General features: G+C 36.6%; 1 protein-coding gene across 1 annotated transcript; it reads right to left on the reverse strand.

Moving 5' to 3' along the window:
* Positions 1-7,914: 7,914 nt before the first annotated feature.
* On the reverse strand, positions 7,915-17,663 carry LOC102590757 (serine/threonine-protein phosphatase PP1 isozyme 3). The gene is made up of 4 exons (XM_006346756.2): positions 17,369-17,663; positions 10,270-10,829; positions 9,995-10,196; positions 7,915-8,193 (listed from the first exon to the last, which is right to left on the reverse strand). Exons 1-3 carry the CDS (start codon positions 17,544-17,546, stop codon positions 10,020-10,022), a joined length of 915 nt encoding a protein of 304 aa, XP_006346818.1. The 5' UTR covers positions 17,547-17,663; the 3' UTR covers positions 7,915-8,193; positions 9,995-10,019.
* Positions 17,664-18,777: the final 1,114 nt, after the last annotated feature.

The raw sequence follows: 18,777 nt of genomic DNA on the forward strand, positions 1-18,777 counted from the left end.
CCAAGTTTTGGAGGAAATTACATGATGAATTGGGCACACAGCTCACTTTTAGTACCGCTTTCCATTCACAGGCGGACGGGCAGTCAGAGAGGACTATTCAAGTGTTATAGGACATGTTGAGGGCACACGTGATTGATTTTGGAGGGCATTGGAATAAGTTCTTACCTTTGTGTGAGTTCTCCTATAATAATAGTTATCACTCCAGCATAGATATGGCACCGTTTGAGGCACTTTATGGGAGGGGATGTAGATCACCCATAGGATAGTTCGAGGCAGAAGATGTGAAACCTTTGGGGGTTGATTTAGTGAAGGATGCTCAAGATAAAGTGATGAGTATTCAAGCTAAGCTTTTAGCAGCCCAGAGTAGGCAGAAGAAGTATGTAGACCATTAGGCAGAAGAAGTATGCAGACCATAAGGTAAGAGACATGACATTGGTGAGAATGTTCTTCTTAAGGTATCACCCATTAAAGGGGTGATGAGATTTGGCAAGAAGGGCAAGCTAAGTCCATGATACATTGATCCCTTTGAGGTTCTTGAATGTGTAGGGCCAGTGGATTATAGATTGGTTTTACCTCCTAATCTATCTGGAGTTCATCCGGTATTCCATGTATCCATATTGAAGAGATATCATGGTGACGGGGATTACATCATTAAGTGGGACTCAATTGTGTTAGACAAAGACCTCCAATATGAGGAGGAACCAATTGCAATTCTTGATCGTGATGTGCGTAAGCTAAGGAACAAGGAGATTAAGTCCGTGAAAGTTCAATGGAAGCATCGTCCAGTTGAGGAAGCTACTTGGGAAACAGAGAAGGATATGCGAGACAAGTATCCCCAGTTGTTCGTCGATTCAGGTACTACTCCATTCTTTTTCTAGCCTATTTTTCCTAAGTTTGTCACTCGGGGATGAGTGATGGGTAGTTTCTAAGTGTCATAAGTTGAAGGTGTGTTGTGAAATAGGGGTTTGGAACTCTTAATTCAAATCACTAGTTTCGTGCAAGACACTGTGGTGGAATTATTCCCGCCAGGGCGGGGCCGCTGTAGCAGGATTAGGCCTGCCATGGCAGGATAGTCGCGAGTTAAGTCGGAAATAAACCCCAAAAACGTCTTATTCTGCACTTTTCGACTTTGAGAGCTAAGGAACGACCTCAAGTGTTTGCTTGATAGTTTTCACCATTCTTGAGGCAAAAGGTAAGGTTTTCACTTCTCGAATCCATTTTTCGATCCGGAGAACTTAGTTTCGTGGGTAATTATTGTTGAGAAAGGGTTTTGGAACTATTTGGATGGTGGTAAATCCCCTAATTTAGGTATTGGGATCATGGGCTTGATCTAGGGTTGATAGTGTTGACTTTAATTCGGGCAATTAGATATTGTTTATTGATTCCCGTGTTATATTAATTATTTGTAGACCAAGAACAAGCGAAACGGATCCAGAGAGGGAATAATCAAGTTTCTTAGGGGATTCAAGCTTGTTTCGAGGTAGGTGATAGTTGTGATTTCATGTTGTGTGATATATGTTTGTTCTTGCTTCATTATGAAACATGAATGTATGTGACTGTTACATTATCGATCACACTAATCGTAAATGAGGATAGACGGATAATTGAATGCATGAATCAAGACTTGATTGTATGATTATGAGAATGTACTATGTGATTGTGATTGTGATTGTGGATTGTTGAATGGATCGGGTGTTGTGTTCTGACACACTAATAAGGATCGGTTGCCACGTACCGAAATAAATATTGGAATGGGTGTCACGATCCGACACACTAACTTGGAACGGGTACCACGTACCGGTACACTAACAGTTTGGGTGTGGGTTCTATGAGAGGACCATTGACTTGGCATAACTGTGTATTTTAAGAATTGTTAATTGAACATTATTCGTAAATGATATTGTTATTGTATATGTTCGGTGTATGCATGTTATTATTATATTGTAATGGCTTATGTATGTTGCACTAAGTGGGATAGCCGTGTGATCCTACCAGTACACTATGGTTGTGTATTGATACTGCACTTGCTCTTTCTTTGTTGAGTACATGACATCTTCAGGCTGCTATTGACAGACCTCGCTTAGAAGATCAGTGATCAATCGAATTCAAGGGTGAGCCAGTTCTTCCGGGGCTACCATGATTTCTCTTTTTGTTTATGTCCACATTTTTGGACTTAGACTAGTGCTTTAGATTCCTTGTGTTAGTTTGGGGTTGTACCCCTTCTTGTTTAGATTTATGGTTTTTGTTAGAGTTTTGGTACATTGATTTTTAGGTTCTAGGCGTTATTTCCACATTTGTTTTGTTAGACTTTTGGAGTTTATGGAACTCTATTTTTTTTTCTTAGCATTTAAACTTGCTTCTGTATCTTTAAATGCCTTAGTATTTTGGTTGAGTTGTTCATTTGGGTTGTAGTAATGGTTCTCCGACCGAAGGGTTAGTGTGGGTGCCACTCACGATGGTCTAGGTCGTGACATTTTTTATCTTAATTAAAATAAAGTGGTGTCGTTTTCCCTTCATTTAGAACCCCTATATAAGCCCTTTTAACCCCAAATTTACCCCATTTAGTTCATTCTCCCCTAAAATCCCAAAAGAAAATCAAAACTCCTCTCAAATATTCTCTCTCTAGAACTTGAAGAAGAAGAAGATTCAACTAGGGTTTGAAGCTAAGGATTCAAATTCTCCATTGAAGATAGGCAATTGGACTTGAGGTGTGATAGCTTTCATCGATAGGTTCCTTTCCCCACGGAGTCCCCAAATTTCTCTATTTCAAATGGTAGAATTCTCCAATTTTCTAAAAGCTGCTATTTTGCCTCGTTTCGAATCCGAGGTGTTACAATACTCATATTGAATATCAATGTATTGATGGCTGTCGCTAGAGATGATTCATCTTTTTGGAGTATTTTTCACATTCACAAGAACATGAAGGCACTTTAGAGGTAACAACACCAATAGTTGAATATCTTTAATGGTGCAGTAAGTTTCTAGAGGACTTCAAACGTCCTAACTACTTAAAGAAAATTGTATTTCGATATCACAACTACCAAGAGAAATTCACCACCAACAGCACCGCCGCTACCACCACCAACACCATCACCACTAATAAATTAATGAAACACACTTGAATGAATAATATCCAATAAGTATGAGAATTGAACAAGTTGTTATGCCTATCATCAGCAATGGTTGTAAGTGTCTGAGTAATAGCTCCGATATATTTAGCAATCATTGAGATAGATATAACAACTGTATAAGATATACACAATAAATTTTTCGACTAGACACAATTACTAAATAATATTCAACAATTATGAAAGTTACTGCAACAAGTTCGAATTTCTTAAGGCAGAAGTATTCTGTCAAAATAAATTTTACGAAATAGAAATATAGAATGATGCTTACTGAGTCAGTATGGTGCTTAAAAAGAATCATCAATGTCAATCACTTTATTTTGTTTTTCTATTTTTTGCATCAAGCTATCTAAAAATTCTTTAAGAAGTTTATTCTTGTGATAATTCCTTAATTGAGTTCGAAGATGAAAAATAACTTCAAATGCCCAAACCTATATAAAACAAAATCACCAAATATCAAAATAATGAATAATGAACTCAATAATCATAAAATTAGAAAACATTAAATAAATTTATCATGAAAGTCCATAAAAAGTCATAGAGATTGATGATTTTCACTGTTGGACTCAAATCCCTCAAGAAATATTCAATGGTGAGGTTGAAGCTTTCTTAGGCCCCATGAATAGGCACAAGATGTTTTGCAGTCAATACAGAGCTCAATCTAGTTAAAAGGATTTTTTTTGCCTGAATCACGTCCACACAAAAAAATTGTGCACAAACCAAAGTAAACACAATAACTTTGTGTAACTTTTTTCAACCTCATCGGGTTTTAGATCTAAGGGCAATCAAATTCTTCTCTTTGAAGCTCTTTCCAGCCAATTCAAGCAATTTGCTATGTCTCTCAACAACCTTAACATACTTGGATGACTTTTTTAACTGACAACATTAAGAGTAGTATGACATATTAAGAATGTGATAGTGGCAAATTCTTTCATGTCAAAATAAATAGGCATGCCACAATAGATGATCCAAAGTTTCTTTCTTATCACTAATAATTGTACGTCGAAGAAGTTGATATACCAATTTCATATGAAATCGTGCATTTGTTTTCTCGAACAGATTTAGATACTTTTCAAATATACTAGATCGGAAGAATTATTTTAATTTTTTATCCTTAAGGATCTTTCTAAAATCATTGGAAAAAAATTCATTCCTGATCAAACAACATCATCACCCTTCAAATCGGGATGCTTATCCTTCGATATATGCACATTGTAATATAAAATTTAATAGAATTGATCACTAGATTTATTGAAGGACTTCCATGAGGTGGCTCGACAGTAGAAAATGAAGGAACATACCTATCAAGAAGTTATTTTGTTCTTTGTTCACGCAACACAAATTCATCCGCATGGACAACCTAGTCATCATCTTTGATAGTAGGAAAATCTTTACCTTCAAAATTATTTTGGTGTTTTGATGTGCTTGCCTATTTTGAAGAAGAATTAGCTCTATTAGCTACACATTCTTCTTCTTGTGAAGACTGCTTCCTTGTTGATTGATGTTGGGCCTCAGAACCATCATATGTATGTTTAGGGCTTTAGACTGCAGCACTATCTGTCATTGTGGCATGCTTAAGAAATAATGTCAATTTATTAGTAGATGTTGCTTCTTCTTCTACTACATTTTTTTGAGCTTGTGAACAGATTCTTCTAGATTTTTTAGGAGTATTGCTCGAATTAATGTTTCTCTTCGTTGGAGCCATTTTATCTACACACATAAGATAAAACACAAATCATCAATTAATATAACTAATTCTTCAATAAAATACAAAAATAAACTACTATAATGGATTAAATAAATACACAAATTAATAATTTTTTCAAACAAATGAGTGGATTGTTACAACAACTTAGGCAGTAACAACTTAAGTTGATGCAAAAACAACTTAAGGTTGCAACTTAAGAAATTAAAATTGTAGAAACTTAAGTTGTTGCTTCATCAACTACTTAAATTGTTGCAGTAAATCTCTTAGGTTGCAACTCAAGGAACTTACTGCAACAACTTAAATTGTTGTTTCATCAACTACTTAAGTTGTTGCAACACCTTAAAGTTGTAACTCCACAGATTTACAACAACACCTAAAACAATTGTTTAATCAACTACTTAAGTTATTGCACCACCTTAAATTTTCAACTTAAGAGATTTCCTACTTCAATGTAAGCAAGTTAAGGTTGCAACTTAAAGAATTTATTACAACAACTTAAGTAGTTGCTTTATAAACTAGTTAAGTTGTTGCAACACCTCAAGATTGCAACTTAAGTAGTTGCTTCATCAACTACAACTACTTAACTTGCTACAACATACTAAGGTTGCAACTCCAAGGATTTAATGTAACAACTTAAGTAGTTGCTTCATCAACTACTTAAGTTCCTGCAACAACATAAGGTAGCGATTTAAGGCATTTGCTGAAGAAACTTAAGCAGTTGCTTCACAAGAAGACTTGAAGAACTTGAGAGAGAAAGACGAGGAAGATAATGAGAATAGACGATTGAATTAAAGTGACAGATAAAAGTGAAAAATATATTTAAATTGAGTCAACAGTTGGGAAGTCCAATAATGGAATGGGGTTAATTTTAGAAAGTTTTAAGTATTACACTTTAATCCCATTTAAATTTATTCTCAATTTAAATGAGGCTTTGACCTTGGCTGGTCAAAGTTGTTACTCCTTTTAATTTAATAACTTATTTGATACCCTTTCCTCAATTTTCTCAAAACAAAACTTAGAATTGATACATGGAAGTTGTGTTCTTTTTCATTTCCCACAAATTTTCATTTGCTAGAGGTTAGGCAAGCAAAGCAGCAGCTACGACTGAAATCATTTGAGAATCCTAAAGAGCATATTCCCTTGACATTTTAAACATAGGAATGGCAATGGTGCGGGTGCGTGACAAATTCACATAAACCCACAAAGACTTTGCCCCACCTCTCCCGCCCCGTATTAACCCACCCTGCAAAGCTTTAACAATCTGTCGCTGCAAACAGTATCTCACTACAACAAAAACAACTTTTAGCGGCATTAAATATTGACATTAAATAAAGAGTGCTAAAGTCTTTACTGACATTAGTTAAGTGTCATTAGAACCAATGTCGCTAAAGGCTCTAGGAACATATACAGAGAGTGCTAATTGCCGCTAAAAATACATATTTAGCGGCTAATGATAATTTTTGATGTAGTGCCTTGACACTTGAAGTATAATAATGTTATAATTTATTAACTTTCTGTTTCTCATACACTTTAATTTCTTATATTTAATAATCTATTTAGTTCTCATGGTCAGTTTAGAACATATATACACATTAAAAAAAAATTCCTTACAGGGAAATAAAAGAAAACTAAAGGTTTGATTGTAACTCCATTTTGCATCAATTAGATGTGCATATTTCCATATAAAACACTTTTTAAAACACAATAACCTCTTGATTCTAGTCATTCAATAGATAATCAAGTAACTATATATGTAACTAAGTTTCAAATTTAAAGACAACTTATAGTCACAAAGTCAATGTATTATGAACTCAGCATCAGTCACAAGCTTCCTACATTTGATTCACTTTTTGTTTTGTCCAGTGCTACTTCTGGATCGAAAAGGAGTGGTGGTCAGTGATGTTTCACCTCAACTTCAAGCCATTGTTGGTAAACTCGCAATGCCCAAGACAGGGGAAAAGGATCCCTAGTTGTATCAGATTGTGAAGGTGTTATGCATGTACTGGTAAAAAGATCAATGCTTGAAGTCAAATCTAAGAAGAAAAGATTGTGGTTAAAGTATTAAGAACTGAAAAAAATATTAAATAACAAGTCATTGAAAAGTTAATTACTATTTATTTCGTTCCATAACCAAGTACAAGCACACATCAAAGCTTCCAAAGTAGTAGGATGGAGTCTACTACGATGTGGACTAACCAATCTCCCACTATGGCTTGTATGAAGATGATTAAAAAGGGTCAGCATAAAGAGGTTGTTTGGAAGGAGTGAGGCACTGAAAATAGTTGTAGATCTGGTTTATGTTTAAATCATGCTAAGTATATAGGCCATTCCAATGTTGATAGAATCAACACCACATAATAGGGTTAGTGACTAATCAAATGTATGTTAAAAATAATTAATACTCCATCAGTTTAGAAAACTAAGTTGGCCAACACTCAGATTCACACAAAAATCACGTTCAGACAGATCAAAATTGGAGCTCAAACACCATAATCTACTGCACACCCATACCAATTGCAACTTGATTTTGTAGAAGAAGATAAATCGATCACAGTTAAGAGTATTATTGAATATGGAGAGATGAAGAAAACTATTGCGCAATAGAGAGATCCGTCCTTCTGGCTTCTGCTATGGAGCTAACGTCATCTTGTTGCAATCAGCAACTTGCGAGAGACAAAGAGGGAACCCTAACCTACTGAATATGGAGAGATGAAAAATATCATGGGCGAGAGAGACCCGTCCTTCTAGCTTCTACTATGGAGTTGTCGTTGACTCATCATCACTCGTCTTGTCGCAATTAGCAACTCATAGAGATAGAGAGGGAGCCCTAATTTCTATTTCTGTATAGGAGTTCAAAAGAAATTACCCCAACCCGCACCCGCCCCCACACAAAATTAAAGATTTTAGTTTAAACCCGTCCCGCACCCACCCCACACCCGCATTTATAAAAACCCGCCCCGCCCCGCCCTGTATTTGACCAAACCTGCCACACCCTACACCCGCCCTGCCCATTGTCATTCCTACTTAAACATCAGCATTATAGACTTAATTAACCTGTGTATCAGCACTTTAATATGCTATTTCTAAAGGATGCTGGTTTCCATGCGCAGTAGGCCGAGTCTTCTATGCATCAAAGTGCAAAGAAAATGTCTAATAATATATATTCTTGTACATGTTAACCTCTGTTTTCACCAGAATAAATTTAGAGGTTCTACAATGCTTTCTTGCATCTGCTCATGCACAGTCACAATCAACAAACTAACTGGAATAAGCACCAAATGTGGCGATCTTTCCATCATCAGCAAACTTTGAGGCGGGTGATATTACAACATCTGGTCCACGGCAAATTAAGGACCTCTGCAAGAATTAAAAGGACATGTTATCTCTAGAATGAAGTTTCAACCAGAGGCAAAACAACCGAGACAGAAAGGGAAAACAAGAGGAACAGACAAGAAAATACAAGGAACAAATGAAAACCGTGATGGAAAACGAACAAAATGACCAAAAGGGGAAAGAATTTAACACGTAAACACACACACAGAAACCTGTTTTAAACAATATAAAAACAAGCTACGCTGGAAATCAGACAAGAAATAATGTGTCTAACATAAGCTGAATCAACCAATTGATTTATCTAATCATCTGACCTACATCATAAACTTCAAAATCGTAAATTTTCCTTTCCTTTTTAACATAACCAAGCAGGTAATAGTAATTACTGGTTAGTGCTCAACCAGACCAAAAACATTGGTGAATCATCTTTTTAAACAAAGGCTAATGCATTGATATTTGTTAAGATACTAATGTTAGTCAAACATTTGAACATGGTATCAGAACTAGTTGAGGTTCTGGGTCAATGCCTCACTGCCACCCACTATCTAAAAGAATTGCCACGTGTTTGGCTCATAAAAAAAAATCAAGCCCACACATGAGGGGGCATGTCACAAGAATATTTGAGTAAATAAAAGAGTGCTCTCTCTAGTAGCTTAGCTTTTAGATGAGATCATCCTACACTTCAACAATAACTGTAGGAGCTAATGTCAAAAACACACTTGCTCTTTGGAATATGGATTGACTTATTTTAAGTGTTTTTGAGCCAAAATAACTTTTAAGCACCTTTTTCGTATTTGGATAAATTAAGAAAGTGCTTACAAGTACTTGATTAAAATGATAACATTAAGTCATAAGCCATAAATTAGGATATCTAACTTATGACGTTTGATTTAAGTCAAAAGCCAATCCAAACAGGCTCTTAAACTATCACTTTTTCGCGAGTTTCATACATCAACCATCCATCGTTCCCTTTTCCTACTTAAATTATCCCTCCCTTTATATTAAAACACACCTTGATGTTGAGCTACTAGTGCGTCTGGAACACACTCCATTTTAGTTTTTTAAAATGAGTGCCAAGTGGCACTCCACATGGCTAATTTTGTCCACCTAATCTAACTAGGATGTTTATTAGTGAATTTAATTAAATGGGTAAAAGTGCTCAACCTCGATTTTCCCCCTTTAACCTTCAATTTTCAGCGTAAATTATTGTTTAGCTTTTGATTTTGGTAATAAAAAAAATCTAGGATTCTATAAGATTCTAGGGTTGGTAAATTTTAGGATACATTGCGGGATTGTATAAAATTCTAGGGTTCAGGGAGGAGAAGAAGAAAATTTGAGAAATGATGAAAAAATGAAGGGGGGAAGAGACCGATTAAAAGAAAAGAGAAGATAGATTTTTTAAAATGAATTATTCAGCTCAATTAGTTGTTATACATGCAACCTTGACCGATATTTATGGGTTTATAAGCTCCCACAGGCCAATTATCAAGTCATTCAGATTTTTGGCCAACACAGCAATGAGGTGTGTATTACTACAAGAGGTGTGACAGTTTAGATAGGAAAAAGCAACAATGAATAGTAGAAGTATGAAACTCGCAAAAAAGCGATAGATCCTTTTTGTTTGAAAAAGATTTCCTCCCAAAAATATCACTGAAAAACACCAAGTATGGTTCTTTTGTAAAATTTGAAACACAGATGTTGCTGAGATGGATTTTAACAAGGTACACCCTCCTGAATCACTAGAACATGAGTAATACTAAAACAAGAGGGACAGTTATATTCAACTCAGCATCCATTATATGTTAAGGGCAGAGAAGAAAGTGACCTCGATAAAAGTAGGAAACATCTTCTCACATCATAAACTTATTTTTCTTCTCTGCTGGCTTAAGAATTTGGAAAGAGCACATCAAGTTTTCATCAACACTCATCATAGCACCGGCATTGTCAAACTCTCCGCAGTAGTTGGGAGCTGAAAAAATGGTGACAAGCTGCCTCTCAGCAAAGAATTCATAACCATCCTCCACGACCTGCAAAAAAAGATGCAAATCAATTACCTCAGAGGAGAAGCACACAAGGACATACAAAACAGTGTTCCTTTACCTGATGGGCACGACAGACAAGGTCCAAGTCATGCTTTGACAAAAACTCAGAAACTTTATCAGGGCCAAAGGTGTATGAAACTCCCCTATCATTCATGCCCCACCCCTTTACATCTTTACCAGGATCCGACCAAAGTAAATCGCAAAGCAAACCAGTGTCTGGGATGGCAGTTGGACGTGGTAAGTTCCGAATCTGATCCAAACTAGAAAGATCAGGGGACAGACCCCCATGCATGCATAATATCTTCTCATCGATAAGTGCTGCTACAGGAAGACAATTAAAACAGTCTGTAAAGGACTTCCATAGTTTCACATTGAACCGGCGCTTACACTCATCATAGAATCCGTATATCCTATTTATAGAAGCACATTCATGGTTTCCTCTAAGCAAGAAAAAGTTCTCAGGATACTTAATCTTATAGGCAAGCAAGAGGCATATTGTTTCCAAGCTCTGCTTCCCACGATCTACATAATCACCCAAAAATAAGTAGTTAGCCTTCGGAGGAAAACCACCATATTCAAAAAGCCTCAATAGATCACTGTACTGCCCATGAATGTCACCTGAAACGAAAAAATAAACAATTACATGAGTAAGGAGGAAATGACAAAACTGAAGCGAGTAAAGGGAAATAGGTGGCTTACCCTTGACTCTATTAAATAGATAAATCTGGTTTCAAGTCAGATTAGCACAACATTTTGTACTATTACTTCATTTGTGAGACTATCAATTTTACCTCCTCTCAAAAGTTCAGTGAATTTAATATCACTAATTCTCATATCATATCAAACATTTTCACATACTTGCATACTAACTTCTAGTTTTGATAATCCTGGTGTCTGGATCAGCATCAGCTTGCGTGCACCTCAACTAATACCGTGGGGTACTTGCTACCTCTCATTGACACAACAATACAAGTATGGGGTAACTCTATCCACTAAGGTTTGACAGATGCAAGAAATAACCTAATGTATTTTTCCTCCACTGGAATTTGAAGCTAAGACCTCATGGTTCTCAACCCACTTCATGGACCATTAGGCCACACCTTGGGTGCTTGACCTTCTTTTGTTAAAAAAAGGTGGTGAAAAGCATGCATTAAAATTTGTGTGGGCCATATTTACCAAATGTATGGAGCAAAAACTTCTAAACAAACAAATTTTCTACTGTCTTATAGATACTCTAGAGCTTGTAATAGAGACTCAGTGTCTTCTATGTACTTTTGCTTACACCAAAAAAGAAAAAGCAAAATACAACTTAGTTTTATCTTCTGGATTGAGTTGCTTTTTCCCCTCAAAACATCTTAAATTCCTTTCCTTCCATATAATCCACCATATGCAGGCCGGGATCATGTTCCATCTTTTCTGAGCTGTTGAGCCTAGACTTCTGTACCAGCTAGACAGAAACCTTTGTGTATCCACTGGCATTTTCCAACTTAAGGATACTAAATAGTTGGAAAGATGCCACATAATTGTGTAGTCACTCTGCAATGCATAAAAAGGTGACTATTCATTTCTGCAATTTTCCCACATAAATGACAGATAGAACAAAGTAGTACTCCCCTGCTCTTAAGCCTTCTTGTGTCAAACAAGCCTTCATAGCTACTAATCAAGCAAAACATGCCACACTACATTGAATCTTGCCCTCCATATATGTTTCCAGGGCCACTGCTTAGTTAGAATAGTGGCATGATTCAACATGTGATAAGATGTTCTAATGGAGAGAACTCCAGAGTTATGCCCTAGCCGCCATATTCAGTCGAGACTTGGTTAGTTCCGGTGAACTGGTTTAGTGCGTTGTGAAATTCAGCAAACCTGTCAACTTCCCAATCAATCAAAAAATACCTTGAAACTTCAATTCCATCCCGTGTATTCCATACTTCACTAATAGTTGCCTTTTGTTGTTGATTTAAGGTGAAAACATCATAAATAAAAGCTTGAGAGTGTCATGTCCTACGTCAGTTGTCTTTCGAGAAGGATATTTTTTGCCCATTTCCAACACTGACCTAATCTTGATTCTAGAAATTTGCATAGATTTCCCGACATCAACACCATGAACAGTAGTCCTCTCTTTTGTCTTCCATGTGCTGTCTTCTCCACATTTTCCCATGATTACATTTGATCGGCAGCAAGAAATGCATGGTTTTAGCTATATTCCGCAGCATATTTTGTACGTGTTAGTGTGTTTGAGTTCCAATCTGTTCACTTTATCCCTAATATTTGTATTTTCTTGTGTAGGACATGATTTTGAACACATGGAATGATATGAAGCTAAAAAGGATCAAATATGGCTTTGAAGTATGAATGAAGTCAAAGAAAACTAATTGGGATCATGTCCAGGGGCCGAGGACAGAGAGCGTGCACCATTGGCCGACTAAAGACATTTTGACACTATTTTATGCCCCCAACCAGCGCATGGAAAGTCAAGCCTTGGGATGTGGTGGTGTCTTTTTGGGACTACCTGCATAAACTCATGTACTCTTGATGTTTCGTCTAGGCAATGCACATGGTCACACATACCACGACATAGCAAGGTGTTTTTGGTCCTATCCAAGTCTGTTTGGTTTGGGAAAGGTGCTTTAGTCCTAAGGCGTGCCCACACATTATAGACACAATTTTGAAGGAAAATTAGACTAGTCAGAAGGAGAGAAACCAGAGGGAGTGATTCGAGATTCCACGAGGGAAAGAACAGCTTGAGCTACATCAATCCTAAGCTTTCTTTCATCTCCTCTTGGGGATCGTTTGGTACGTGGGGATATCCCAGGTTTATGTTTGGAATTAGATTTATACTATGTTTGGTTGATGGTAAAAACTTATCCTGATTCCTGCCGAGAGGGTTTGGGAATTCCGCGAGGGGAGGAACGATTTGAGCTACATCAATCTTAAGCTTTTTCTGATGTCACCAAGAAAACCAGCGACTATCCAGCCTCTACAACTATTTCACGCATTAACATTCTAGTGTCATCCATCCTATTTGAGGAGCTTCCCACCTCTCTCTGATAAACCCAACCCCCCTACCCCTTTTTTTTTGTCACCAACAAGGTCGCTGAAGGAGACATTCTAACCCCATGCCCCATCGCTATAAATGAAACAATGTTCTGAAACTTATCCACCATCCCGAAAGAGCTTTGACCCGTCCCCAGCCCATTCGGGTGGCGTTTTTACTCTTGATTAATACAATTGTTACCTTTCTCAAAAAGAGAAAAAGGAATGACAAATAACTCATAATAATCAATACAATAGTGGTTGCATAGTATAAGTGGAACATAAATAAGAGCAAGTGAGAGCACCCTCAATAATATGTGTCACACTCGAGATAAATTCTCACTCACATATAGAAATAGGAAAGTTGCCTCTTCCTTGTCCTACAGAAGACATCGGGCCAACAAATGGTGTAAGCATTTTCTATCTTGTTTTTCTATATTGTAATTAAAACATGGTAAGTTACCACATCTACATTCCATTACCTTTGCCGAAGAAGTAGCGGGGAGAGGAGAGATTAGACATGATATGACGCAACTTCAGCTTAATGAGAACATGACCTTAGAAAGGAGGTTATAGAGGAAACAAATTAGGGTAGAAGGTTAGTTTTCTATGAAAATGGTAACATGTGTATATATATTAGATCTGCACCACAACAGTGCTGTCTACAATTACAAAAACCCAACCACGATTAGGACTGCAGCTTCAGAAGGAACCTATCATATCAACTAGTGATTCAATCTCCTGTACATAGTTTAATTTACACCAAAAATGAAACAAAAGAATACAATTCATCTTGACTTTCTGCACAGGATTGCTTTTGTCTTCGAAATTTTTTTTTTTTTTTGAAACTGGTAATGTTGTATTCCTCAGCATTAAGGTATGCTGGAGACCTCCAAAAAGGTAGTAACAAGCTAAAACAAGAGACTAATTACAGTAATCCTAAAAGATCTACTGTAGTTCCTCTCTTTCCAAATTGTCCACCATTTACAAGCTGTGACAAGGTTCCACCACTTCTTTTGTCTCACTGCACCACCATTATAGTTCCAGCACTTCAAAAAATCACAACTTGTTGCTGGCATAGACCATCTTAGTCTTGCCAAGTTCAAAAAAAGTTGCCAGAATTGTCCAATTATAGGACAATGTAGAAACGGATGGCTATTGTTTTCTCTGGCTGCACCACACATACAACATCTAGAGCATAGATGAAATCCTCTTCTTCTTAAGTTTTCTTGAGTGAGACATGATTCTCTTGCTACAAGCCAAGAAAATTATAAGACTTTGTAAGGGGCTTTAGTCTTCCAATGAACTTCCATGGCCACTGGTCAAATTGTGTATTTTGTCTAATCTGGTAGTTGTATGCATGCAGATTTGACAGTGTAGACTCCATCACTTCCAGATTCCCAGCACAACGTATCCTCAGATTCTTTGAAGACACGGAAAGATTCTAAGTCATGAACAAGTCCACGACTCTTCCCAATTCCCAATCATGTAATAATCTTCTAAAAGTGATATTCCACCCATGTACTCCTTTAGCTGATTCAAGTTTAATGTCTGGCAAACTAGCAATAGTGTAGAAATCAGGAACAAAACTTTTAAAGGACCATGTCCAAGCCAGTTGTCATGCCAAAAGAGAATGTTCCTCCCGTTGCCAACTTCAAAGCTCATATTTCCAGCCAAAGATGGCCAAAAGGATCTAATGGCTCTCCAAACTCCAACTCCTTTAGTTAGATAGTTAAGCGTATCTCACTTATTCTTAGTACTATTAGCAGTAATATTAGTCGTAGTATTACTTGTGTAGTTTCTTGTCCTTTTAAGTTTGGGTTAATATCTGTTGTATTTTGTACATCGATTATCGCTACATCTTGTTATGACTACTGTTAAGGAAGATTTGTCGGGCTGTTTATAGTATAATGTCATGACTTCTTCATTTCCATTATTTTCAATTGAACAAGCTCAACCTTGGGGAAAAAAGGTGGTAGGCTGATGTTGAACGTTATACTGCTTTGGGCTACTTTTTTCTCGAGTTATGGGTCTACCGAAAACAACCTCTCAACCTTTACGATAGGGCTAAGGTTTGTGTACACTTTACCCTCACAGACCCCACTTGGTGGGATTATACTGGGTATGTTGTTGTCTATTTTATCATCTTTAGTTGTGCATCATTTTTTGTGTGATTTTATTACTTTGCCTATCTTCAGGAACAGGACTAACTTGAGTGTCATAGTAGGTTTCCAGTTTACCATATTCTGGTGCTAACAATCGATGCCTTTGGTGATTTTTCACAAGGTATCATTTGAATTGTACTTAAGAGCTAGAGAGCACAAGAACCAATCAACGTGCCCATTCAATATTACGAGAAACTATGGACGGTGCACACGCCAACTGAAAATTGTTGCAAAAGATGGTTACATGGGTTAACCAGCAGCAAAACAAAAGGATCCTACCCAATCTAGGTCGGCATCTACCTCCATTGATTATCCAATACCATCCACGGTGTTAACAATGATCAGACGACATTGCTCAACACCAACTAACAGAGGCCAAAGCTTTCAATTGATATCCCCAATGATGGACTGGTGGTAGAGCAAAGCTAGTGTTGCTCATTTGGTATACTACTTTCTAGTCTAGTATAAATATCACTCATTAGTTTTCTTGGGTTGAACATGAAAATTGAACTTTTTTATTTATCGATAATGCAAAATGTAGTGAGACTTATATAATATTTGGTGGTACGTTAAACTCTGCTTTATTTTACATAATAACTGAGAATACTACAAATGAATCAAGCAGAGCAGATAACGAAGTAAAACCAAGAAAATTTGGATGGTTTAAAAAATCTAATTTTAGTTATATGCAATAGATTAACCGAGATATCAGCATGATATAATTTTTCTAAAACAACATTGACACCCCTTGTTTGATTGCAACTAACTAATGACTTCATATTTGAAGAATGGACTATAAGCAACATCTCTAATCTAACTGGAGGAATAACCCCTGCACAAACAAACGCTACTTCAATGGGTCACTGCAAAAGCATTGAATAAAAAAGAGCTAACGCTGAAAGCAGTAAGAGTTAAAACTAGTATAAGTGGACTGCTAACCAAAACAAATGTGTAGCAACAGAGGAGACAAAATAAGCATGATACCATGATAACTGCCATAGTTAGTAGTGAACCAGATGCAGAAAGAGATGGTGAGCTGTTGACTAGAAAATCGTAACCTACCCTCTGATGAACCAAGGAAAGTAGTCAAATAAGGCGATCTAAAGTAAAAAGAGTAGATGTAAACAGTAACCACTTATGACAGTGGCAATGGATCACCCACCACCGGAAGGAACACTTAACGTAGATAGTGGATCTTCAATCGTGTTAAAAGAGTATTCTTTACTTGGATTGTCAGAGGTTCAAAATCCCTAGAGGAGGTCAACTTCAGGGGTGGTGGTTTTTCCTCAATGTAAACCATTATAATTTTGTTCCCACCCGTAATACACACCTCAACATTCTAAAGACACAAGCCAGAATCAAACACATTATGCATCAGTATATTATTTTCTTGATACATCGTTTTGCATTAGTATGATCCAAGCAACTTGTCAAATTTGCACATATCACCAGAACTTTCTCTTATGAATCTTCTTTTACTTATAATATCTAGGGTGAATCAGACTCTGTAGGGATTCAAATACAACCACTGTTGTCTTAAAATTTCACCAGGTTCATTAAGCTGGAGAACAAGAACTCTCATCCCCAGTTTTGCAACTACAACATAGGATATTTCAAGAAGCAAGTCATGGGTTGACAGTCTTGCAAACATCAAAATTTAGAAAAAGCACTAGGGCAGCGGCTATGTCACAAAAGTACTTTATGATTTGATTTCTTCACAACCAGAGCTCATTCCTTCAAACAAAAAACAGATTACCTAGAGGACAACCTTGCATGTCCTTTTTCCCTCTAAAGCAGAATCAAAGGGCCTATATAATCTAAACTAGCCATTAAAACAACTCGCAACCATAGAGCAAAAAGCAACAAAAATAGCAAACATGGGGTGATACAAAACTACCACAAAAGATAGAGAGAGCAAGAGTTAAAAGGAGAGTTCCCCTAGATAGGGTATATTACCGCAAATTTTGATGGGTGCTTCAAGTTCAAGGAGATTTGGTTGTTTAACGAAGATATCCCTAGAAGAAACACATAGTTGCTTGATTTCAGACTCGGAAAGCTGCACCAACTTGCCAGGCTTCGATAATCGGACTTCTAATAGCTTCTCAATAATCCTATCGACAGCTGCAGGGTCCATGACTCCCCCTGCTACCGTCCTTCAATCCCCCAACACCGATTAACCCCTATTCTCGTTACTGTCAAAGGGAAACCAGGACTCAAAAATGCTTTTCTTATTCTAATGTTCATGAATCAAAATTGACTAGTCGCCTCTAATATAAGGGTGTCAAACAACATTTCAAAAATCGAAAAAGTTATATTTGCCCTTGTACTTTTCTGAAAAGGGTTATATTTATGGTTCGTCATACCTTTTTGATATATTTGTCTTTACTATCCAACTTTAGACACATATTTGTCCTTGTACAGTTAAGTATCATGTCACCATTTTCATCGGCCTAGGTGGTACCTACATGGCTCCATGTGTATATATTTTTATTATAGTTAAAAATTTACTTTCTATTTAGTATTAAATCTGACCCAACCTTCACGACCCATTAGCCCTAATTTCAATACACATTATCTTGCATCACATTAGATAAAACGCTTCGTACAGAGAGATAAGAGTCATTCATATCTTGATTTAGAGAGAAGATCTAACAAAACGTAAGATTTGTATCTTTAAATAATCTCTTTACCTTTTTTGTATTGTATTTGTTACTTGAATCTTTTCAAAATCTGCATAAAAGTTTAAAATCTGTATATATCTCTTTTATTGCTATTAGAGTTCGTCGAATTTTAGTATTTATGAACTTGATAACTGTTAAAGTTTGCTATTTTTGATGTGTTTGCAGGTTCTATCTCTTCGCTCTAGGGTAGAAATAGGATTGTCGATTTCTGAAATTTATGGACCTTTTGATAACTGTTGGTTTATCCCTTTTTGGTTTAGAATTTGGAGTTTAGTGGTTTAGATTTCAGTAAATATAAATTACAACGGAATTGTTGGTTGTATGTAGGGTATCCATTCCTAATTGAATGACATAATGTGAATATTATAATGTTAGTGAGACTTTTTCCTTTTTCCTGGTTTGTGGTCCTTGAATGTGTTACCAGTGTGTGGTCACGTAAGTTCACATGTTTTGAACTTAAAATAAGAATTTGTGGTCAAGTAAAACTTTGTTCACCATTTTGTGGTCAAGTAAGTCCAATCTTTGGCATTTTTCTAAACACGACGAGCATTTAAAACTCCAATGTTTATACAATGCGTGTAGGATAGATGAAATCTATTTCCCCATCCAACCTCAACTAATGCTTCAGGCTTCAACATCATTATAAAAACTAGAAACACTATAGGATTACATACTCGAAGCGAA

The sequence above is a fragment of the Solanum tuberosum genome, unplaced genomic scaffold (genome assembly GCF_000226075.1).
Source record: "Solanum tuberosum cultivar DM 1-3 516 R44 unplaced genomic scaffold, SolTub_3.0 scf00088, whole genome shotgun sequence".
In the NCBI taxonomy this organism is placed as follows: domain Eukaryota; kingdom Viridiplantae; phylum Streptophyta; class Magnoliopsida; order Solanales; family Solanaceae; genus Solanum; species Solanum tuberosum.

What these genes read in the sequence shown, in the direction of transcription:
- LOC102590757 (XM_006346756.2), bottom strand. Translation starts at nt 17,546, where the DNA reads ATGGACCCTGCAGCTGTCGATAGGATTATTGAGAAGCTATTAGAAGTC. An exon ending in AGCACCCATCAAAATTTGCG is followed by an intron (nt 10,830 to 17,368) that starts GTAATATACCCT and finishes TTTTCGTTTCAG; the next exon opens with GTGACATTCATGGGCAGTAC. An exon ending in TTGTCTGTCGTGCCCATCAG is followed by an intron (nt 10,197 to 10,269) that starts GTAAAGGAACAC and finishes CTTTTTTTGCAG; the next exon opens with GTCGTGGAGGATGGTTATGA.